The sequence below is a fragment of the Eufriesea mexicana genome, unplaced genomic scaffold (genome assembly GCF_001483705.2).
Source record: "Eufriesea mexicana isolate 0111107269 unplaced genomic scaffold, ASM148370v2 scaffold3780, whole genome shotgun sequence".
NCBI classification, from domain to species: Eukaryota; Metazoa; Arthropoda; class Insecta; order Hymenoptera; family Apidae; genus Eufriesea; species Eufriesea mexicana.
This window is the reverse complement of record NW_016911795.1, coordinates 537,969-561,845: the sequence shown is the minus strand read 5'-3', so window position 1 is coordinate 561,845 and position 23,877 is coordinate 537,969. Positions and strand designations below refer to the sequence as shown.

Below are 23,877 nucleotides of genomic sequence, written 5' to 3'. Positions count from 1 at the left end.
CTTCCATCACAGACGAGGCACCACCTCCTGGCGGTGGAAAACCTCCTTCGGGACGTGTCATACGAATCGTTAACAATCACGACCACACCGTGCAGGTAATTGAAAAATACATCTAAAACCGTACGTTAATAAAATATAAATATAAACATCTTAATTTTATAATTGTTACTGAATGAATTAAAATTGATGGATTCCAGTGTCGGGTCTTGTTAAACCTTCGCACTTCACAACCGTTTGAGGAGGTGCTGGAAGACCTTGGACAGGTATTGAAGATGAATGGGGCCAAGAGGATGTTCACAGTTTCAGGTCAAGAGGTAACCAACTGCATGAGAAACAAGTAGCATAAGAAATGTGAAACACCATACAAATTTGTAACCAAAATTGTCGGGAATGATGACGTACATCGTGATCGATTGGTGCACGTTCGTGAACGGCCGAAACGTGGGCGACTCGAAAGTTTATCAGCAATTTATGCAAATCGAAGACATTGGCTCGGCATCGTACTTATAAAATCTGCTTGAATAATGTTTGTCCATAAATATGCATGCGATAGTGGGGGTAGAAGCGTCGAAACGAAGCGTGACGATATTGGGGTCGACTTCTTCGCTGTAAATGGAATAGGGTCGTTGATTAATTTCCCTTCGAATCGTCTCTAAGGAATCTCTTTATTATACAGAGAAATGCTATCGGCAATCTGGGGATAAAAATCCTGAAACAAAATGTGTTATTTAGAAATACAAACAGTAGTAGGTACTACACAAGAAAGAAAAAAAAATACTTAACTTCATATCTTATTAATGCAAGAAGACAGTATATACAACATATTACTATTGCTAGCCATTTTGCGTGTCATTTTGACTATTTCCATCAGCACCCCTCTCATTCAAATTTCCAATGTCACAGTAGATTACGCGATTATACATTTTGGCGAGCGTTGCAAGTGGGTCGGAGGCTCGCGAGAAAAAAGGTCAGAGATCCATCTTTTCAGGTCACGACCGTATATGAATTTCAAATTGACCAATTTTCCTTAGCGAGCATTCGGCTGCCTTATGCATCATCGCGTATACGCCCTGTGCCTTGTACGTCAACAGTGACGTCCGTGATACGATCCTGGCACGAAAATAAAATGTCCTTTGGTTCATTCATTTTAGCAGTCATACCTTCCATTAGCGCATTTGTTATGGGTTTACAAACATATTTTGTTTCTTTTTATCAATTTTGTGATAAAAAATGTCGGAATAACTTCTTTTTAACAAGATATATAAAATATTCTAAAACATACAAGGCATAGAACAATCTTTTACTTTGGTTGATGTTAAAGATCTATCTTTAGAAGAACCAATTATGTTACTGGCAGGTAAGAAGTTTCTCGCAGCTAAGGAACGAATTTGCTGACGTGGATACTTTTTACTTGGGTACTGGATCAGGGATGGGTATAGCAGGCGCAGTTACCGCATCTCCAGCAAGGAGATCCAGGTCGCGGGGACCACCTACCGTGGTCGAGGACATTGGTCGTCAAAGACGAGCCCGTAGCAAAAGCAGACCACGCGCTTTGTACGCTCCTGATGCAGACGTCGTCCGAGTAAACGGTTCTCCATGTTGTTCTTCGTTCATTCGTTACATATACCAATTATCTAGTGGTAAATAATAATTGCGCTATATTTCTCGGACAGATTACAGCGTGGTCGAGGTGTTACGGGATGAGCCAGCTAGAGTAACTATCCGAGGATTGAGAAGATCCTTTTATCCACCTTCCCATCTACCACCAGTGGATAATTCTCCACCGGATAAGAAGTTGCAACTTGAGTGGGTTTACGGATATCGGGGCACCGATACCCGGAGAAATCTCTGGGTTCTACCGAGTGGAGAACTCTTGTATTACGTCGCTGCCGTGGCTGTTCTCTTCGATAGAGAGGAAAATGCACAACGGCATTATGTGGGCCATACGGAGGATATCACGTGTATGGAGGTATTATTTTTGGCTTCACTTAGAACATGAATAGTCATGTTGAACTTCAGAGATAGGGAGAAATAGTTCACAATCTCTGCAACGAAAATGCATGGATATACCTTAACTTTTAAATAAACCAAATCCGCCTGAATGTTTTGATGTATTCGTTTGATATACAGGTTCATCCAAGCAGAGAACTCGTGGCATCCGGGCAAAAAGCCGGTAGACATAGAAAAGCACAACCACACGTTCGCATATGGTCAACAGAGACTTTACTCACTTTGTACGTGTTTGGAATGACTGAGTTCCAGATGGGCGTCTCCGCGTTAGCGTTCTCGCAGCTGGTAAAATATCGTACCGTCATATCCATGTGCACGCATATACAATATCTACAGTATAAAAATGTATTAAGTAACAAGCACGTTTCTATACGATTCTCTGTGCACAGAACGGGGGTAGTTACGTGTTAGCGGTTGATGCTGGCAGGGAGGCAATACTCTCGGTGTGGCAATGGCAATGGGGCCATTTGTTGGGTAAAGTGGCGGTAAGCTTTCCTCCACTTCTTTTGCGCACGCTACAGCGTCATGATCATACATCAAAATGTCCACGTATAATACCAATTTTACAGACCATGCAAGAGGATCTAACCGGCGCAGCTTTCCATCCTCTCGATGATAATCTACTGATTACGCACGGTCGAGGCCACCTGACCTTTTGGAACCGACGAAAAGACGGTTTTTTTGAAAGGACAGACATTATAAAACCTGTAAGCTGGAATGAAATAAAAGTATTCATCTGTTGGAATTATTTATCGAGTCTGCTTTTCCATTTAAGCCGTCTCGTACACACGTGACCAGTATACAGTTCGAGCAGGATGGTGATGTCGTTACAGCGGATAGCGATGGTTTCATCACCGTTTACTCCGTAGATGCGGACGGTGCATACTTCGTTCGAATGGAATTCGAAGCGCATAATAAAGGCATCAGCTCGCTTGTTATGCTATCGGAGGGAACGTTGCTCTCTGGGGGAGAAAAGGACCGCAAAATCGCTGCATGGGATTCTCTGCAGAACTACAAACGTATCACGGATACAAAAGTACGCAGCTTTGTTAGATATCAATTAAAGATCAAGCATGACATGGTTATTTTAATGTGGAATTGTACAGTTACCAGAGGCTGTGGGGGGTGTGCGGAGTATCTATCCTCAGAGACCCGGAAGGAATGATGGAAATATTTACGTAGGAACCACCAGGAATAATATTTTGGAAGGATCCCTTCAAAGAAGATTTAATCAAGTTGTGTTTGGCCATGGAAGACAGTTATGGGGTCTTGCAGTGCACCCAGATGACGAGGTGTTTGCCACAGCAGGTCATGATAAGAATATTGCCCTTTGGCGCAGACATAAGCTTTTATGGACGACACAGGTATTAATTTCAATTTTCAAATTTAAAATTTCTTTGTATAAGCTGAAATTCAATTTTTTAAAGTCAAATTTTTAAATTCAGTCAGAGATTTTGAGTTCAAATTTTTAAGTTCAAATAAAAATTTTCAAACATAAATAAATAATTGAAATGTTTTAATTACGCCAAATTTAAGTGATTATAATGGGACTATATTATCACTTAAACGAACTTTCCCTAGGTCGGTTTCGAATGTATTTGTATAGCTTTCCATCCCTTTGGAGTTGCCCTTGCTGCTGGTTCTTCTGAAGGTCATCTTCTGGTCCTCGCAGCAGATACAGGGGCAGCTGTAGCTACCTTGAGAGTTTGTGGCTCACCTTTATCATGCATTGGCTATAATCCAAGTACGATATGCTTTTAAAACATGTTCACATATTTATATACATTTTATATTGATTATAATAGGTATATATGCTCGTTTCTGTTGAACAGCGGGAGAAATTGTGGCAATGGGGTCTCAGAATGGCAGTGTATACCTCTTCAGAGTATCTAGAGACGGATTCTCGTACAAAAAGAGTAATAAGATTCGTGGAACGCAACCACTGGTGCAACTTGATTGGAGTTCCGATAGCAGGTTTCTTCAGACTGTCACACAGGACTATGATTTAGTCTTCTGTAACTTTGCTTATTTTTGCAATTAAATTAAAATCAAACTGATAATCAATATAACATGAAGTAAATGTCACAGGGGACGTGAAATCTCTGTCGTCGGAAAAAAGTCCACTAGTCATGAAGGATGTAAAATGGTACACTCATAATTGTATGGTAGGATACATGGTATCTGGTAAGTATAGAAGAACTTTATAAGAATAAAATATAAGTTATATTATCATTACTATACGATTCTAGAATTATTTAAATAATTTTTAACTATACTATTTACAGGCATGTGGAATAATCGTTACTATCCACTAACGACTGTTTTAACCACGTCAAGTAGATCAGCAGCTCATGATATGTTGGTCAGTGGTGATGCAGAGGGCTACCTGAGACTTTTCAGGTACCCTTGTACTAGTGCTAAAGCCGAATACGTTGAAGAAAAGGTGTACAGTTCTCTAGTAGCCTCTGCCAGATTTCTGTACAACGATCAGAATGTCGTCACTGTCGGTGGAACCGATGCTGCGCTCATGCTTTGGGAACTAGTCGATGAGTAGACAAAAAGACTACCTCTTGTCATAGATTTTGCCTTTGTCTTCGCAGTCTGGTGGTTAAGCTATTCTTGCAATCTTCACAAGGTTGCGTTGATCCGTTCCACTGTGGAACTTTTTTAATACCGATGAGCGAACAGAACAAATGTTTATCTCATAATTGTACTGGAATCAATTTAATAACGAACATCCAGCAATTCATCCCTAGTGAAAGGTTTGAACGTCTGAATCGGTAATTAGCAGATTCTATTAAACTTGTTTGATTTACCACATATGTTTTGTCCGATGATGATGAGCTCCTAGCTTATTATTTAAAATCGAAACTTAAAAGCGTCAGACTTAGCCGATACGCATATTTGTAACTTTACATTTGTGTTGGTAAATTTTCCAGAGACAGGAAGACATTTTTAACGTTTTAAGTAAAATTTCGTACAACAATAACACGATTCACGATGTCCCCTCTGAAGCGTTGGAAGAAGTAGTCTGATATTTATCAGGGATGAATATTTACTGTTTCAACGAAGGGAAGATAAGATCTACTAAAAATATACTGTAAAAACAAACCGCTCGAGTGTCTTGAAATTGTGTCTTGCAAGTGCAGTACTGTTTTTAAAGCCTGTTGTCACTTCATTGCATTTTATGAATTTCTCCGATGCATATCCTCCCATGAGATAATCCGTCCACGATGTTTTTAATTATTCTTGGACTCGATGTTTAACCAGGATCTATCATACTACGTGTAAAGGCGAAAATTTCAGTTTATCGATGAGAATACTCACGAAAAATAGGGATCTATCTTCCCTTCCTCCAATTGTTTTGCCATTGTCGTGCTACGACTTCTTGTACACATTTGATGATAACAGCGACAAATGATAATGTTATCACGCTACAACGATGCAGTACATTACTAAAGACATAAAGAAAACGATACAAGTAGGCATACGTTATATGTGTATCTCGTAGGAATATAAAAAAGAAAGAAGCAAAAAGATAAAAAAAAAAAGGAACAACATGCGCACGTTTGAGCGCGTGCATTTTTCGGGACGCTGGCGTCCCTTGGTAGATTTTAAGCAATGGAAATAGATTTAAAAGAGAAATGAAGATGAAGACGTGAAATATTACGAAAAAAAAAAAAAGAAAAAACACGCACCCCTGTATTGGAACGACGATCAATTTGTTTTTCTTCATCGTTTCGAAGATTTTAGAGAAAATGCTGTTGCGGGACAACGCGTCTCTCCATCGATTCTTTCTTTTGTTCATATCCATTTCTAGAAAAAAGAAATTTATGAAGTATAGGGAAAAATATACAGAGTTTAAACGACATGTTATTATTAAATAAATATATATTATATATGTTATATATTATATCATATATATTATATATGTCATATGTATTGTATTATATATATAATATATACGTATAAATATATATACACATAGTAGTAGATGCAAACGATAATACGGGAACCTCTCATGTTAGCAAGCTATGCTCGGGATCGTCACTGCCATGGCATCGAGTTCGAAATTTTTTCACGACCTGTATACTTCAAAATATCAATTTTCTCTGTGGGTGAGCTCGCATGTTGGGATCTATTTAAAACACTGATCACAGTGAGCCCTTATCTAAATATTCCTTGGAACTTATTTTTACCTTCTGTTCTTCTATTATTGTACATCAGGCTTCTAGCGTAACTCGTTTGATTGTATCAGTTATCTTTTGAAGAAAATTGGAGAATCTGAATTTCATGACCATTTTGCGAACAATTTTGAAATACCTGCGAATGCAAACGAATTCATGTATACTATAAGAATTATTGTAAAAAAAAAAAGTGTTTCAATCGCAGGCAGAACTGAAGTTTGGTCTTCGATGCGTCTTGAAACAAAAAACGAAAAGGATTCAAACGATCCCTCGAATCTTTAGCATAAAATCGTAACAGTGTAGAAAAGCTATCTTATTAATTAATAAATTCTGCACATTAGATACAACACAATTTAATCATTACCACCAATTATTGAACATGCTTCAAAAACGACGAACAATTCTTTTAGAACAGACATATGAGAGTAAAGGATACACAGCTAGTGACTCAAAGCGATTCTTTATTATTAATTTTATTTCTTACACTATGAGTGCTCCTGGTAAGCGTCTAAGTGGTTCATTTTTTCATCCTCTCAAACGTAATATGGAAAAGTAATTTGCGCCCCAAGTCGATTTGTGCTAATTTATTTTCGCATCGCTCTAAACTGTCCACATTTCCTTTCCTCCATCAGAACGTCTTTTAATTCGTATAACGTATTGCATAAAGGCGACGAACATTCAAAGGTAAAAAATTATGAACGTGTCGATCGCATTCGTGTTCGAGATATTCATGCGCAAAAGAGCCGAGGATAAATAATCGTGTTTACAATCCCATCAAGAAGAAAAAACGAATAAATAATTGTATCAGGAGAAAAACCAATTAAATTAAATATAACGGCTAAATAATTTTCTTATCGTATGTTTTCCAATTCTTCGCTGAGTTGTCTCTTATAATCGCTCTGTTTTATGAGATGCTACGCTTTGCATGTGACGGTTTATCATTTGGTTTCATCATCATTCAAACTGCAATAAAAGCTTGCGAAGTGAGTTTCTTTTTATAAACAGCACTTGGATGTAACACACGCTCATAGTTAATATTATAAGCGCATAAAAGACACTCGAACAGGAATGTTTCGTAGAGCGCGCGAGAAAGTTCCGAATCGAAAACGAAATTTCGTTTCGAGCTAAAAAGTGACTGTCGCGTGATTATTCCATTTTTCCTCCATGATATACTAGACTAGATAATACAAGAAGGAAAGCCGCCTGTACTTGTTCCGGAAGCTTTCGTCATATTTTTCTTTTTCTCTTTATTTTATCTTGACATTATTATTACTTTTTTCCCATTGCTTCTTTCTTTCATTTTATCGTTCTGAGGAACTTTTGTACAATCGCGAGTATACCATTTTAAAGATTCTTCTGTGTCTTCTCTGTATGTGTATGTATGTATGTGACTCATCTGTAACGAGTGACCATGCTTCAACGATATAATAATACTTTCGGCAACTCCGATCGTCCGGATTTTATTCCTTTCTCTCTCTCTCGTTCGCTCGTTCTTTCGTACTCTCTATTCAACAAATTCGAAGATTCTCGGCTTTATAAATAAATAACAACTATATGAAACAATACGCTCGGGTTTTCTAAAATTACATAAATTTACAAGTCTACAGTCTAAGGTTTCCAACCGACGTCTCGCTTTCCCGAGTTCACTCTCTCCATTTTCCTTTTGTCTCTTTCCTAAGTTTCTTCCAATCGATTCATCATTCGCACGCACCCTTTGTACAATTACTTTCGCATACTCACATAATTCTTTCATTCTCCTATTCTCCCTTGCTCTCTTCTTCTTCTCTAATTATGTCTGCAACCAAAAAAAAAGAAGAAAAAAATTGATCGGTTTCCTTCTCTTTCGCTCTTCCATTCTCTCTCCCTCTCTCTTTCTCTTTCTCTCTTTCTCTACTTTGTTCAATGTAATCCAACAGGCAACGAATTGATAGTGATTAAATTTAAAACAGTGTCTTTTGTCACATTATCAAGGGACATAGTCTGTAATATGGAAAATGAATCAGTTTCAAAGGAGAAATATTCGACAGCAAAATAACAGACAATGTCCCCTACCGATCAATTGATGTAATCAAAACAATAATAATAATAATTATATCCTTTCTTTCTTTTCTTCCAATTCAGGATGAGTTTCGAAGAGAACTGTTAGTGCTGGCTGTCCTGCTCCGTACTTTTTTAGTTTTAGTTTTAGTTTTAGTTTTTTCTCTTCTCTTCTTGTTTTATTTTTCTTTTTTTTGTACATAGGAAAGATGAGTATGGCAACGACACGACCGCAAGCACGGAACAGTTTTGTATTTTCGACGCACAACCTAAAATTCCTTTTCTTCGTTTTTTTTTATTATATCGTTTATCACGCATCCTTTCTTCTTTCTCTTTATTCCCATTTTTACAACATCGAAAGACACGGTAAAGCCAAAAAGTCAGTCTTCAGTCGACCAACCCGCTGTAATATTCGGGAACGTGCTCAGATAGCACAGCACAATGCAAAATGCTTGGTTTTGTTTAGGCACGTACTTAGAATTTGTTTCGCCCATCCGTCTTTTCAATTTTGCCACGATATTTCGTTTAACATTCTACGCTCTCAGGCACAGCCAGATATAGATACATTCGTACTATGTGTAAAGCGATACAATTTCTATCATGTACAGTGCTTAATTTTAGATCTTTTTTTCCCTTCTGTTCTTTCTGTTATTATTAATATTATTAATATTATTAATATTATTAATATTATTATTATTATTATATTATTATTATTCCTTCTCAAGTCTCATTCTCTAATGGAGCATCACACGTTGTGTCACATATAACACCTGGTAATAGTAATGGTCTCTCTTATATTTGAGATCAATTCTGATGCGCTAATACAAATTACATTACACTGAAACTCTCACCAGGTATCCTAAAAAAAGAACTATCCGTTTACTCGGTATAACTTGGAATAATTAAAAATCTTTAAAAAAGAAGAAGAAATGGAACGGTAGGAAAAAGGAGAACACGAATGAAACGACGTAGATTAATAAAACTACGTGCTAACGGTGGTCATTGTGGAAATCTAAAGATAAAATATCTTATTCGTTCACGAATACAAATTGTTTGTTCTTCTCTTATTCGTTTATACTTGTGGTTATACCATGTTTTCGTTAAAATTACCTATGAAATTTAGATATCCGGTACTACAAATTGGATTGTTTGATATTCATGTTTCAGGGCTACAATTTCTATATAACTCCCTTGGACGATAAGAAAAGCAACGAATACTTAGTGCCCGCTTAGGATATTCATGAGAAAAAAAGAAGAGTGGATGGAAAGAAGAGTGAAAACAGAAAAGGTCGACCAAGTAAATGGATAACCAAACAGCCCAAATTGTCTATATGGTAGCACCGTTTGTTTTTTACGCAGAGGGCATAAAAAATACCTATTTACGTGTTGTCCGAAGTCAATTCACAACATTGCCTTTCTGTTTGTTCTTTTTCGCAAGGACTCCTCGATCCATTTTCTGGTTCCTTCCATTCCTTGGTTTTTAAATCTTCTTTGCTTTCTTCCATATTAGTTCTTTCATTTAAATGGCTACTTAATTGATCGTCCTTAGTTGTTGATTGAGTATTCGATTCATTATCCTTTGTTAGTTCCTCTTTTGATTTACTTTCGTTTACAGAAATTGATTCTTGTGATATTTCTTCTTGCTTAACTTCCGTTGTTTTTTGATTCTCATTCGTAATAGATCTAGGCATTTCATTTACTTTTTTGGATCTCTTTGTATCTATTGTGTTAAGATCATCCGTTTCCAAATTCCGTTTCCGTGACGTCTGATTTTCAGTTGTTTTATTTTCGAACGTGCTGACTGTTGGTGGTATATTTGATTCAACCTGACTGTCCGCTTCAACTTTATCACTTTCTATATTGACATCCAGGTAACACATTTTTGAGGCATCTGGTGGTTGATTGTCGCTATTGTAACCAGGCGTATCATAACACGGAGTTGCACTAGGCGCATAAACGTTCTCTAATTGATCATACTGACTCATAGATTCGTTGCTTTGTTGACTAATCTCTGACATATTTCCCTCTTTAGTTTCTTCTTTTTTAAACAGTTTTTGCTCGTATTCCTTCTGCTCTAATTTTCTTCTCGCTTCATCTTTTCGTTCTTGTCGTTTTGAAGTATTTTTCACAGAATTATCCAGAGTCTCTTGTGATAGGCCAGCTTTGGTGAACAAATGAATCGGTCGTTGGAATCCTTTTGATGGATGTGGAGGAATTGATAGTACTTCGCATTTGGAAAAACCGACTTCAGTGGATAAGAGATATTGCGTGAAGTTGTGCGGCCGAAATTCAATACTCTGATAATTCTTGTATATTCGTTCCTGCAATAAGAAAGCAAACTGATGTATTTCTAGTATAGTACAATGAATGAATAGATTTTTCAAAATACGTAATGAAATACTTACTGTAAGATTCTTTTTCTTGCCATAGCTGCTCCAACCTTGAGGTTCTAATACTAAGACACCACCCGGGCGTAACTGTGCATACATACGTTTGAATGCTTGTTTTAAACCTGCATCTCCGAAATTCAAATGTATCCATTTAGTTATTGATAAACAGAGAATCGTATCGAATTGCGGCTGTTCTGTACATAACAAAGAGTCATCCTCGAGGACATAATTACCCTAAAAATAACTACAGTTAGTTTTCTTAAAATTTAACTATTTTATATAGTATATGCAATTTCATATCTTACCTGTACAAAAGTGACATTATAAGGAAAACCTTTGTGACTCTTATTCTTTGTGAAACCTGGAATATCAACTGGGCCATAATTGATTGGCATAGACATTGGGAAGAAGTTTACATCCTGGTGATCGCTGTCTTCATTACCAGCAGGGGACTGTACACAATTGACATAGTGTTTGATATTTTTTCTAGCTATATTGATGAGTATTCTATCAATGTCAATACCAGTTACACTGCGGGCAGAAAGATCTCTTGCAACAGAAAGAGTAATGTGGCCAATGTTACAACCAATGTCTAATACATCTTTTCCAATGAATAAATGTTTACGCTGTGCAAATACTGTCAGTCTTGTGTCCATTTCATTATGAGAATTGCGATATCCATAATACCTATTGTAATTTCCATACTGGTACCGTGCATCTTTCTCTCTGAATTTTGGCATTGTTTGTTTCTTTTTCTTGTCCTGACTTGGCCTATGCTGAGGTCTAGGCTTCCATGCTCCAGGTTGAGGAATTACAGGACTGACAATTTTGTCTTTAACATCCACTTTCCTTAACCTCTTGTCTTTAGGCTCCTCTAAACCTTTCAAACGTAATTTATTTTTATCTTTTTGTGGACTTTCTGGTTTTGACTCCTTAGGTTGATTAGATGAATTAGCTGGTGGTGAATTTAGTGGTGGTTGCTGCTGTTCTGCCTCAATATTCTCTGGAACATTTTGTTCTACAGATTCTGTCATATCAATGGCATCACAGTCTTTAATTTTAGTTTCAACTGAATCACTTATATCATTCCCAGAACCAGATGATGCTCGCTTTTTCTTTCTATTTCGTCGCTTGGAACCCTTTTTTGTGGGAGATATAAGTTGTTTCTCATATTCATCATTGTCATTGCAATTGCTTAAGTTCAAAGGATCACAGATATTTGGTGGAATTATGACTTCAATAACCTCTTTTTTGTGCTTAGGTGTTGGCAATGGGCTAGACTTAGGTGTAACAGCATTCATAGCTCTATTTATTTCCTCATCTTGCATACTATTTAAATTTAAAGGATCACATATGTTACCACCAAGCAAAAATTTTGTAGGTGGAATAATCACACCTTCCTTCTTTCTACGTTTATATGGTGGAAAGAATTTACCATTGCTACTAAAACTCTGCAAACGTTTTCTACCAAACTTAAAGTGACGACTGTCCTCATGTTTGTGCTTTTTGTGTGAGGTATTAAATGCCTTTCTTGATTTTTCATTTTCTTTTTTAGCAATATGACCTACTTTGGTAGTGCGATCAACTTGTGCAGATGACATCTTTTGGTATCTCTAAAACAATTAAAGTGAACAATAAATACACCACATTTGTATATTAAAAAATAATAAATATAATAAAAAATTAATAACAACCATAAATTGCAGAAATATTACACTATTGCATAAATAATATTCATTTAACATAATACATATAAATTCTTTATAATAAATTAAAACCTCACCAGTAAAATTTCAAGCTGACACGCATAAACGTTACGAAAAAACACGTAAAGTATAAAAGAAAAGACGTTACATTTCATTTTAAAACAATCCTCCTTTATTACACACTGAAGGATGAATGTATTATCACATAAGAGTTTGTTACATAAAATCATTTTTATGTTAAATTCATAAATTTAAAGGAACACTATTCTAATAGCTTAAACCAATTATTTGTCCCGCGAATTCTTTACGATCACGTATACACGACTCTCGACGTAAATTTATCGTTCCCGCGATCGCGCATGCGCAGACTATGGTTTATGCGTTCTGTAAACGGATGGTCGCCTATGCCTAGAGCTTTCGTTCCGAATTTCTCTCCTTAAATGCCTTGCCAAGGGTACAAACTTACCGTCAAACGCTTTACACGTGATTTTGGTTTCACTTGGACGTACTTTTTGTTCGCATTAAGCACAAAAATCCACGTTTATCACTGGATAAGTAATGCAGCCAGCTCCGAACCGTCGTTGTGCGCCCATCAACGATGGCGAATAGCTGCTTTGCTTGCTTTGCTCAAACTCCATTTTCTATGTGGGTACCCGAATGAGCCGAACATAGCTTCGGCAATTTTCGGCAGCGAAACAGAATTTAATCGGGCAAAAACAATTTTTCGAATATCGTATAGACATAAAATACTTAGAAAATTGCAAAAAATTTCGCAATTATATTATTTAGGCTCGCTAAGAAAATGAAACGTAAATAAATATAACGTTCCCTAATATATATATGGATATGTGTATGTATCTATAGATATATGTAAATACTTAACATTTTTCAGTCATTTATACATATTTGTATACTTTGAATACTAATAGGAAAGATGTAAGCAACGAGTACTGATTTATGCATGTGTTATACATCACTGAAGCAATTAATAAAATTTAATTCTGTAATTTAATACTTACTTGAATAATTTAATCACAATATTTTCGTGGAAATTCACTTATGATTTTAAAAGATACGTAAAAATATCAGTTTAACCGTGATCAAATTACTACTTCTATTTTATATCATGAAACGTATGATAAACCAATAAATAATCAAAAATGTTCCTCACTTGTCAAAATAAAAGTGATATAATTACATTACATTTAATATATTTCTATAAACACTAAAATAATTATGTGATTATTTTAATATGGTTAAAATTCGTAAAAAATACACTAATTTCTTCCGTTTAAGTCAGATACATTAGATTCGAGACGAGCACAACTGACACAATTTTAAATCGCTAACGATGCAAACAGCAAATTAGAATGGAACTGCGCGCGACGAAATTTTAATCATCCAATGGCAGCATTGGCGGCAATTGCAAAATTTAAAAAACAGACTAAAGTAATTGTTTTATTTAATTTTAAGTTAAATTTAACGATAATATAATCTTTTTAAGTAGAAATAAATAAATCAAAATTATTTACATCGTTTATGAAGTAAAAATTTGAAATGTAATTTTAAGCAACACAGTTTATATATCTGTCATTTGTTAAAAAGTCTGGGTTTTTATTGGTTCGCGTTGCTTTGCAACAAATACCGTGCAAAATGATATGCGAACCCCATTACAAACGCGGCGGGTTTCTCGTTCACTCGTAATTTTTAATCATTCCGCGAACGCGATTTTTTTGTGATAAAATACGCTGTTTTCGTTTTAAAAAAAAAATTACTGAACCTTTCCGTACACAGTGTTATAGTATTAGATCGAATTACAATTATGCAACAACATATTCAAAACGATTCGCAGAGAAAAAATTTTTTGTTTGAACGATTGAATTTGAATCGACGAGCTCCCTCAATACTATTTGAAAAATGGGAACACGATCAAGTAAAATGTTCCAATTCATCAACAAACCTGTCGCAGGTATCGTTCTAATACGAGTAACAATTTATTGACAGTGTATTAGGCAATTAATTAATAAAAAAATTTATGTTTACGTATATTTTTTAATAGTTCAATTTGTCTTGTAAACAATCGTTCGAAAATATATCTAATTCGTTTTATACGCCACCGATGGAAAAAGGATTTATACCAACTCCAAAAGCACCCGTGAAGTATAAAAAGCAACCTAAGAAGAGAGATCTAAAACCAAAAAAGTTACATTACAGTGACGATGAATTGGATACCTCAAGCGTCGTAGATAGCGGCATTCATATGCAAGTTGACCAATCAAATAATACGTTGTTCTACCAGCAACATAATGCTACATACAATAGGTCTGATTCTTCACAAAAACAATTACATAGATTACGTGGCAAATTAGACAGAGTTAATGTACAAACAAATGATAAAGAAAATGATAAGAATGTTATAGGAAACACGTCCGCAAATATATCGAACAACAAAAATAACGTAGCACAAAAATCTTCTGTAGGTAGGTGTACAAAAAGTGAAAAAAAATACACGCACACGTCAAAAACTAAAAATATAGATACCAAATGCAAATTAACTCATTTTCGCGTATAGCAGTGTACGTTAGCTGTTAATTTAATTATAAGTATGTTATCATTAAGGGAAGATTGTAATAGGATTGTATATGATGCTATTTTACAAAGTGACAGATTTGTAATGAGTAAAATTTATGCAAATTTAAAATGTGTACAGATGTTTTAATAGATTAATGTATCATTGAAATGATACTTCCTTATTCTTCAGTATTCAATCCAAATGCAGAAGTTTTATCGTTATATGATACAAATCTTAATTGGAAAGAGAAATTATATTGGCTACAGCCTAGAAGAGATGTTGGTTTATGGATTGAGTGCTGCAGAAAAAAATGTAAAAAATGGAGATATGTTGAGGACTATCATGATCCACTTGATGTACCTGAAAGATGGTATTGTGAAATGAATTCTGGTGTGTAAATTTTTCTTTGTCATTTTATGTTGTATGCATGTGTGCACGTGTGTGTGTATGTGTGTATATATATATATATACACATGAGCATTTAATATCATTATATGGGTCCACAGATAAATCAATAGCATCCTGTGATATATTAGAGAATCCTAAGTCACTTGCCATTAAGACTGACTTAATTGAAAATAAGTACAATGCTGGTAGCATTGTCTGGGCATATATTAAAGATTTTCCATGGTGGCCAGGTATAATTAATGATTGTCCTGAAACCTTTACATACTATAAATTGCCTAAAAATTCTCTTAAACCTGTAAGATTATAATTTACTTTGCATTGACACAGTTTTTTCGCACAGAATAATATTGTAATACATATTTATATAATTTGTAGATCAGATACTATGTTACATTCTTTACTGAGGGAAAACTTGAATGTGCCTGGATTCATAAGCGAAACATTAAACCATTTGTATCACATAATTACAATGAACTTATTAATGAGGTATTTAATCTTATCTAGTCTAATTTTACTAATTTTACTATAAATAACAATGCATTTTATTCTAGACAAAATTTCATGGCATTGATTACGAACAACGCTTACAGAAAGCCTATAATACTGCTGCAAATGCACTTTCATTATCAATTTTAGAAAGATTAAAGCAATTCAGTTTTGTGGCACAATATGAAAAAGATCACGATATTAACAATAATTTAAGTCAATCAATTAACAATATCACAAAACCAGATATTCTATCACAAGTGGATACAAATTCAGATGATGAAATACCTTGTTCAAATCCCATTAGAAGGCAATTTACGTTAAAAGAGTACTATTTAGGAGTATTGTGTAAAAGTCGAGATACACTATAAATAACATTTAGAATTAATTTGTCATATAAACATGATAATAAATACATTGATATTAGAAATTAATATAACATTATTATTTATGTTTATACTGATCAAACGTTATTTAACACAATCATAGTTTACACTGTTAGTCCAAGTCACGAGAAATAAAGAATACAACTTGTAAATTTATTTTTCGTATACTGGTCTTTATGTTATACCGTACTGCGTATCAAATGTAAAAAGTACAATATGTAAATTGATCAAATTATCTACCGTACAATTACCGATCGAGTGTTAGTCCAATTCCTTATCTAATTCCATGAATAACCGCATTGTGGCAGCACTGAAACAACATGCGATACAATTAACTTTATGATAAATATTTTAATTATAACATTGAAATATAATTAAAAAATATTTACTTCGGCATTTACTATTTTTGAATCTTTTTATTTATATTTCTAAATTTATAATTTTATGCTGAAGAAATTTAAATATTTTAACAATTGCTTTGTCTTTTGGTCGAAAAAATGATGAATAATCTTCGATTGAGTCATAACATATTTTTATTTTATGAGCAATTAAAGTTAATAATCTATCATCGATCGCTAATACGTCGGTAAGGTTGTAACATTTTCTAGCATATTCCGTCATTCCTAGCGGGATAAGACGATTATCCCTTGTTATTCTACAAACAATAAGATTCAATGACAGATTGTGAATTAATTAAAATACGTTTTCATTGCTGGTTATTGACAAGTTGCAACATATTTTTTTAGAATCATCATATTGGGGCGACGAATTTCTACGGATCACTGTCGAACAGCTGTAGACGGTAATTAATACGAAAGTATTCAATATAATCTAATGATTCTGGTTACCAACCGACTTCATTTCTTCGTAACCGATGTCGTTGCTCGATTAGAATCGTTTTTCCGAACGGAAATCGAACGTACATAAACGTTTGTAAATCGATATGTTAATATAGCGCAAAGTTCGGCGGGGTCGTCAGGTCAATGTGACGTCAGCGGATACGGAGACCCTCGACGTGGTAAACTGCGACAATATTTGCGTGTAAAGTGTTTCTCGGATGTAGATGTAGTATGAACATAGCCAATATATATTGGCGTGCAGCGGTATCTCTTGTTTATTTCAGAATTATATCGGAAACAAGTTAACACGAATACAAGTAATTGATCATTCCTGTAATTTCTGTTTTTATTTTCTATGCTTAATGTAGATAACACGTGTTAACGAGAAGCAGACATGAGTTTTTTAGGTTAGTTAAACAAGAAGAAGTAAGAATCTAAATGTGTTTCAATCTTCACGTTGCTATCATAGAGGGTGCTGAGGACAATAAGTCGTTTGAAGGAAGTTTATATATTTTTTTTAATTTTGCAATTTCTTTATCAAAGATGAAAGAAAACAAGTATTATTTTTTCAGTGCTAAGAAATTATTAACATTTTCTTTTTTATTTATTTTAGATAATTAAAAGGAGGAAAGAAATAGGAAAGGTAGAACAGAATAAATTGGTCTGGATGGTTGAATAGTGGCAGTTCTTCCGATGACCTATGGTCCATTCTCTGATCCTTCACAGTTAATATTCCCTCCCGTTGGCTCCAGGATGGAGAAAAAAAACGATAACCCCAGATACGGTGGCGGCCACATACGTGCTTGTTATCGTTCTCGTAATAGTCGGACGATCGTGTTGCTAACCGAGGTATACTCGGGTTATCTGGCCTGTTTGTCCTTCGCTACAATTTTGTTACGTTTCTTCGCGTTTTTTTTCGCATGTTCTCTTGCTAGGATCGCTCATTAATTCACCTCCATAATCGTCAACTATCACTTATACGTAGTTTTTGTTTTTTTCAACTTGATTTTATCACGTTGCCAGTTTACATGTTCATTACATTAAATGTACGTGAAATTCACTGTTAATTTTTCAAAATGTTAAAATGATTTCAATATAGAGTAATAATAAAAAGGTGAATTGTACATTTTTCGACGTATAATTATTTAGTTCATCATTTAATAGATAACAATGTTATTTGTTACTTTGATATAATTATTTTTGGACATGTTTCTATTTATCGAAATTTCGTGTATATATGTATGCACTTATGTATATTTAATGCATTTTCAGTGGCGGGGCCAATGTAGCAAGAAATATCGAGGAATCCGTAGAATTTGCCACGTGGAAAATCTATTTTTTTGCTATTTCTTAATCGTGTCCTCGAGTGAGTCTCTTAGGCGTCATTTCTACAGGAAAAGTACAAAGGAGAATGAAAAATCCGTCATAACCTATTCGCAATCATCAATCTCGGTGATTGGAACTTATTTTTCGTAAGTATCGCTAAGAATGTTTAACTACAATATAACGTGTTATTGCCTGATATTTTTATCATACTCACTTTGTCGAATAATATGAAACTAACTGTCTGATAATTTCAGATGGCAGCACATTCGAGTCGTGTGATTTTTCATTAAAAGTTCATTAGTATTCTGACCATTCCTTGTGCATGGGCAATATAGAAAAGGAAGATCCTATAGCCCGAAGCTAACCTTCGTGAAAAGGCAAGATACGTGTTGCTCGAAGCGAATGTGTTAATAAGAGTCAGTTTGGCTGTCGTAAATATTGCCTTAAAATGGCCAAAACGTATCAAACGGATAAAGAATATCAGGCAATGTTTTATCATACGATAAATCCGGTTTATCGTTCGTGTTCGCGATCCGTTCCGTCACGTCGTTTAAATCAATTCTGCTGATGGCCGATGCAACATGATACCACAACGGAGGGCCATTTTAATTACCGTTAATGAGCGTTCCGGTCATTGAAATACGTTTCCTTTGGCAATGTACACACAAAACGGCTGGATACGCGGGATGATGCTCGTAAAGGAGACATTTATTGGTCGTAAAGGCATGCTGGCTGCATCTTATGCAGTTTGGACGGTGCTTGAAAAGCAGAGAACTCGTCTTTCTGGCTATCGTTTCCAACATGTTTAGGAACCATCATATGACAATGGGGGCGTACGTAGTTGACAAACATGGGAGCGGCGTATTGGATCGATGGCAAAAGGAATTACAAAAAAAAGGGGGGAAAGACAGAGAGTTGGGACATAGTGAGGAGAATATACCTTGACTCGTCCTTTCCACCTAACCTTACACGTATTTCACTCAATTTATACCTAGGCGTGGCCTATGTGTTCCTTTGCTTCTGTGAACTATCGTGCTTCCGGTATAATCGTCAGGTAGAATAACGCCATGGATGAAATTATCGATGAATTAAGCGAGGAATCAATTCTCTATCGATCCTGGAGGAAATAGGAATTCGTATGTAACGTTATCTTTCTTGAGTAAAACTTTATTTAGTTTCAAAAATATTTGACTTTCCCCTTGTACTAATTAGTAAAAACTTTTACAGTCTAAATGAGAGGTTAATGAGCTTCGGAAGAATGCCAGAGGAACCATGGGACAGAACTAACAGTTGGACGAAAATCCCGATGTTTCAACATAAGTGCCGAAAGCATTGATTAGGAGAATACCTCAACAATAGCAATCGAAGAAAGAAAGAGGGATGAAGAAACGATCGAACTAGTTGCACATTCGCTTTTGCATAATTTCATGGTTCCTGATTTCGCGGCCAACCGAGCGAAAAACTATAACGATGCTCCGGTAACGCCATTTCTAAATGCGTCTCTGGAAACGCGCCCCGAACAGCCCTCCTCTAACTAAATGTGACTTTAACGAGCAGTTTGAGGAACGAGGAGAACGGGGAACGACCTGCGTGCGGATTCGGGCGCGGTCAATGCCGTCTAGATGCTCGCTATTACTATCCGGACCGCCTGGTATTTTCGTCATGGCCTACTAATACACTCCGCAAATTCTCGCCCTACCACGGGGGCCACCGTTCGACGATGACGTCGTGAAGGAAATATGCCGATCGTGAGCAGTGTCACTGACCGTGATGGCCAATTTCTTCGCTTTTTATTCTTTGAAATCGAGCCAACCGAGCCTGTTGCAGCCTCTTCTTTGCTAGATTCGAGGTAGATTCAAAGAGAAGAGTTACTACTCGATTTGGCTTTGACCGTTAGTTGTATAGGTTAGAATTCTTACATGGTTTGTCCGTTTTAGATATTCAGAAGCGTTATTCCAAAAGTTTCGGAACAAATTTCTCGGAAGGAAAGATACGTCCCCGATTGCCAGCTTTGGTAGGTTAGTTCGTGATGGTAACCTGTTTTCTTAACTTTTACTCTTCCTCATGAAGAACTTCGAATTTTCTAGCTTGGCGTAACGAGGGAAGCGGCATGCTAATACGTTTAGTGGGCAACCAGGAGCACAATGGACACGGCTAAATATTCAGAGTTCGGCCTTCCATATATTCATGACCGTCATCTTTGTAGAGAAAAAGAAAAGGCAGATGTATTTGCATCTGAAAGATGAACGATTTGTGGGACAGGAAGCTTTTCAATACTCTGTTTCTCAACGATATATGTTGACCATCATTCACCGATGGATGCCACCTTTAGAAAAATTGCATTTAGCGTTTCACAGAGTGGAGTTATGGTTACAATTTATTCCGAAACGCGTTATTCATAATCGATAGTCATTCTTCATTGCGAAACGCCACTATCATGTAGAATGTGTCCTGAAAACGATCCAGGAAAATCAAGTGATTACGCCATCTTCCTACTTTCAAGATTATGCTTTGTGAAAAAACATACCGAGAAGCTTTTAATTTATAGCACTTTTTTGTTTGAAGAAAAACGTTATCTACGTTCGGTAGGCTACATAGATAAAGGTTCCAAAGTTAATTTTCTACTCCTTAGTGAAAAACTATTATTATCTACATCTCATCATGGTTACCAATATGTATAAAGTCGATGATGCAATATCAACTGTATATTAGTTCCTCCACGCATCGAACATTATCTGTTCAACTCATTATCGATATAGCGCCACCCTCGCCCTATTTCGTAAGTTTTCAGAGCGATAAAATTTTTTGAATTTGGGACACGAGAAAACAGGGTCGTTAGGTCATTTCTCGCTGATAAGATATTACTAACGGAGAATATAAGTGCACTCGTTACATAAACGGTACAGCTGTGAACGGGATGAGATTTCATCTAACAAGTTATACTACATAGAGGAGGCGATGTACATCATTATTGCAACGGATCGAACTGATTCAACACGTATTATCACGGCTAGTAATCGAAAGAGATAAAGAATTCTGTCACAATCTCCCATGGTCATGATATGTGTATATATATATATAGTTGATAATTAAGTGATCATTGCTTTTCCTCGCGATTACTTTTCCTTTTCTTCAGAATATCAAATGTAATGAGAGTTCATAAGGTAAAAAGGATAAATGGCTTGCAGCGCAACGCGTTATCAGCCTTGAACTCGGTGACGAAGCATTCTGTGCCAACGCGGCGTAAAGTACAGCGATACGATTTTATTTGCAACTCTAACGTTACCTTCGATGACTGGCGAATTAGTATGAATTTACTATTTCACGGGCGTATTAGTTCCATTTCATAGAGTGCAAAGTTATAAAATAATACTTCGAATCGTAATTTCTCGTAGATATCGGTGACATTCTGATATTATTTTGGTCCTTAGAGATTCTAATTAAAGCATAAAATTTTATATTGGTAGTATATGGTAGTTACCAACAATCGATTCGGCAAAGTGTAATTTATTCTACAATTGGAACGAAGGAGTTAATTAATAGAACACGGTAGCATTGCGCGAACGCAGTCATCGTCGGTGCCCGCCACCTGCATCATTCGCGGGGTGCGTCAAGCCGCATCCCCGCTCCTGGTAACGCGCGAGCCACACCCCCCACTACGCTTCCGTCGCTCGGTGGAACGAACGCACTCTCACGCACGTCGGCTGTATCCCCACTACCAGGCGGCGCGATGGAAACGCGCACCCGTGACTGGCGGAGTTCTCGCCAGCCTCCGCGCAGCTTAGTCCGCGTCGCTCGTTCCACTAGTTTGGATGACTGTTTGCATTCAAATTATTCGACAGTTCGTTCAGTTTCGTGCACGACGGTCATTCCGCTGGTGCAACGGAGTTACTTTAGTCGTGGTTGTCGTCCCTGGTCGTTGGTTTTCGTTAGTTTTCGCCCCGTGAACAGAGTTTATAAAGTCTATTCGCGATCAAAACGTAACGAGGAATACGCGTCATCGAATGATGCCGGTTCGCTTACATCCTCTCGCACACACGTTGACGAAAGGGGAAGGAAGTCTACACTTGTAAACGTCTCTCCGTTCGTCCCCACTTCCCCGGATTTTCGGTTTATATCCTGTTCGAAGGCTCTTCTTCACCTTTCGTAGTTCGTTTCTTATTTCTTCACATTCGTCCTCCATCGTGTACCACGCTTCCGGCTGACAGTGCGGTTTTTGAGCCTGCGCGACTCGGGAGTATAATCCTTCCTTCTCCTGTGCGATTCTCAGTGATCTGCGAATCTCCTGGCGAATCTATTTCTTTGAGTCTCCTCGTTGATAGCATGAAAAAAGTCGGCGCCGGGTCATCGTGCACTTTGGTCGAAAGTACATCACGTCTCGTATCTGGAATGGTGCACCGGTCTTCCTGTACGCCCTACACGTTTTACTTCAACGAAGGATCGATCGAAGACTTTGCAAGGATTTGGTTATGAAATCACAACGTCGTCAACGATAATCGAGTACTACAGAAAGATTCTCAGACGTTCTGCGTTTGGTGAGTGAAAATTTTACTTTCAATTCATAGCTTCCTGTTTCTTCTTTTCGCTTACAGATTAATTTATCCTAATTCGTTACGAGGTATTGTACATATCTAGAAACAAATTCTAATAGTTCGATATATTTCTATAGGGTAATTAGTTTAAGAAGATAGATTAACAGTTTCATTCGTTAGGATTCTTTCGAAACCATTGATTTATCGATAACCATGTCGCGTCGGGTAGCTGTGTAATTATATAACGCGCGTAATTTGAACATAGATACCACGTGTCTACACTTGTGTTACTATTTTTATTTCCTTTCACCATTTCTTTTTTTATCCACTTAAGTCGTTTGATTGAGGTAAAAATAAAGCTTCTTTTCCGTAATATAGTTATAGGTTATATCTTTCACGATATTTCTTAAGAATATGCGTATCGCTACTTGAAACCGTTGGTCATTTCGAACACGAGGAACGCTGGAAATGGGTAGGCGGGTGTCGTTAGACACGGACACGCCCATTGGTTGGGCTCATCGTCATCCGTGCGTTTCGCGAAGCCTAATTAAATTAAACGCTTTGTAGTGGTTTTCTAAGGTCGTTTGGTGTCGCTCCATATTTGGCCGTCTAAGAAGCACATTTTGCCGTTGGTGGATTCGCGTTCCAATATTTTTTCCTCTGTTTCTTTCCCTCCCAATTATTCGAGTATGATCTGGTCGAGCTATTATTAGATCAGTTTCGGTTGGTATCGGTAGGGGAAGAAGGGAGAACATTATTAAGAGGATTGCGAGTTGACTTCGTGTTACGCTATTCGATATGTAATGTATCGACGATTGAATTTTTTTTAAACAATTCCCAAACACGTTTCGTACTTAATCCTGTGTCCGTTAAATTTGAGGTTATTTCAACGATAAAAATTGAGAAATGTTCGAAGTTTGAAATTACGAGTATTATTTATTTAAACAATCGGACGTGGAAAGTTTTAAACGTGAGCAAGTCGAACTGTCCGAATGGTC

The 23,877-nt window shown here is 36.4% G+C and overlaps 4 protein-coding genes and 1 long non-coding RNA gene across 7 annotated transcripts in view; 4 read left to right on the top strand and 1 right to left on the bottom strand.

The window, feature by feature from the left end:
- DCX-EMAP (Doublecortin-domain-containing echinoderm-microtubule-associated protein) overlaps positions 1 to 4,583 on the top strand; it is a 17,222-nt gene extending 12,639 nt beyond the window's left edge. Inside the window, exons 5-17 of the mRNA XM_017905230.1 lie at positions 1 to 95; positions 198 to 314; positions 1,358 to 1,589; positions 1,674 to 1,969; positions 2,131 to 2,295; positions 2,400 to 2,495; positions 2,580 to 2,717; positions 2,786 to 3,046; positions 3,117 to 3,374; positions 3,592 to 3,754; positions 3,843 to 4,025; positions 4,099 to 4,194; positions 4,296 to 4,583. The exon at positions 1 to 95 is cut by the window's left edge and continues 11 nt beyond it. Coding sequence (XP_017760719.1) covers positions 1 to 95; positions 198 to 314; positions 1,358 to 1,589; positions 1,674 to 1,969; positions 2,131 to 2,295; positions 2,400 to 2,495; positions 2,580 to 2,717; positions 2,786 to 3,046; positions 3,117 to 3,374; positions 3,592 to 3,754; positions 3,843 to 4,025; positions 4,099 to 4,194; positions 4,296 to 4,564 — 2,369 coding nt within the window. The 3' untranslated portion in view covers positions 4,565 to 4,583. The remainder of the gene's footprint in view (positions 96 to 197; positions 315 to 1,357; positions 1,590 to 1,673; positions 1,970 to 2,130; positions 2,296 to 2,399; positions 2,496 to 2,579; positions 2,718 to 2,785; positions 3,047 to 3,116; positions 3,375 to 3,591; positions 3,755 to 3,842; positions 4,026 to 4,098; positions 4,195 to 4,295) is intronic.
- Positions 4,584 to 8,963: 4,380 nt separating this feature from the next.
- On the bottom strand, positions 8,964 to 12,957 carry LOC108551195 (7SK snRNA methylphosphate capping enzyme). Of its 3 annotated transcripts, XM_017905263.1 has the most exons (5): positions 12,797 to 12,957; positions 10,930 to 12,237; positions 10,640 to 10,858; positions 9,610 to 10,555; positions 8,964 to 9,093 (listed from the first exon to the last, which is right to left on the bottom strand). In XM_017905263.1, the coding sequence occupies exons 2-4, from the start codon at positions 12,223 to 12,225 to the stop codon at positions 9,614 to 9,616; spliced, it is 2,457 nt and encodes an 818-aa protein (XP_017760752.1). In that variant the 5' UTR covers positions 12,226 to 12,237; positions 12,797 to 12,957; the 3' UTR covers positions 8,964 to 9,093; positions 9,610 to 9,613. The 3 variants fall into 3 exon arrangements, with proteins under 3 accessions (XP_017760752.1, XP_017760751.1, XP_017760753.1); XM_017905262.1 differs by lacking the exon at positions 8,964 to 9,093 and having other exon boundaries at positions 9,236 to 10,555; XM_017905264.1 differs by lacking the exons at positions 8,964 to 9,093; positions 12,797 to 12,957 and having other exon boundaries at positions 9,236 to 10,555; positions 10,930 to 11,953; positions 12,060 to 12,141.
- Positions 12,958 to 14,152: 1,195 nt separating this feature from the next.
- On the top strand, positions 14,153 to 15,325 carry LOC108551278 (uncharacterized). The gene is made up of 3 exons (XM_017905374.1): positions 14,153 to 14,299; positions 14,390 to 14,810; positions 15,092 to 15,325. The coding sequence occupies exons 1-3, from the start codon at positions 14,153 to 14,155 to the stop codon at positions 15,298 to 15,300; spliced, it is 777 nt and encodes a 258-aa protein (XP_017760863.1). The 3' UTR covers positions 15,301 to 15,325.
- Positions 15,303 to 16,167, top strand: LOC108551139 (zinc finger CW-type PWWP domain protein 1-like). Its single transcript, XM_017905179.1, has 3 exons — positions 15,303 to 15,605; positions 15,686 to 15,796; positions 15,862 to 16,167. The coding sequence occupies exons 1-3, from the start codon at positions 15,330 to 15,332 to the stop codon at positions 16,165 to 16,167; spliced, it is 693 nt and encodes a 230-aa protein (XP_017760668.1). The 5' UTR covers positions 15,303 to 15,329.
- A 3,442-nt stretch (positions 16,168 to 19,609) lies between these two features.
- Positions 19,610 to 20,827, top strand: LOC108551275 (uncharacterized). The gene is made up of 4 exons (XR_001890467.1): positions 19,610 to 19,825; positions 19,905 to 20,196; positions 20,285 to 20,365; positions 20,435 to 20,827. It is a non-coding gene; the product is annotated as an uncharacterized LOC108551275 (long non-coding RNA).
- The last annotated feature ends 3,050 nt before the right edge of the window (positions 20,828 to 23,877 follow it).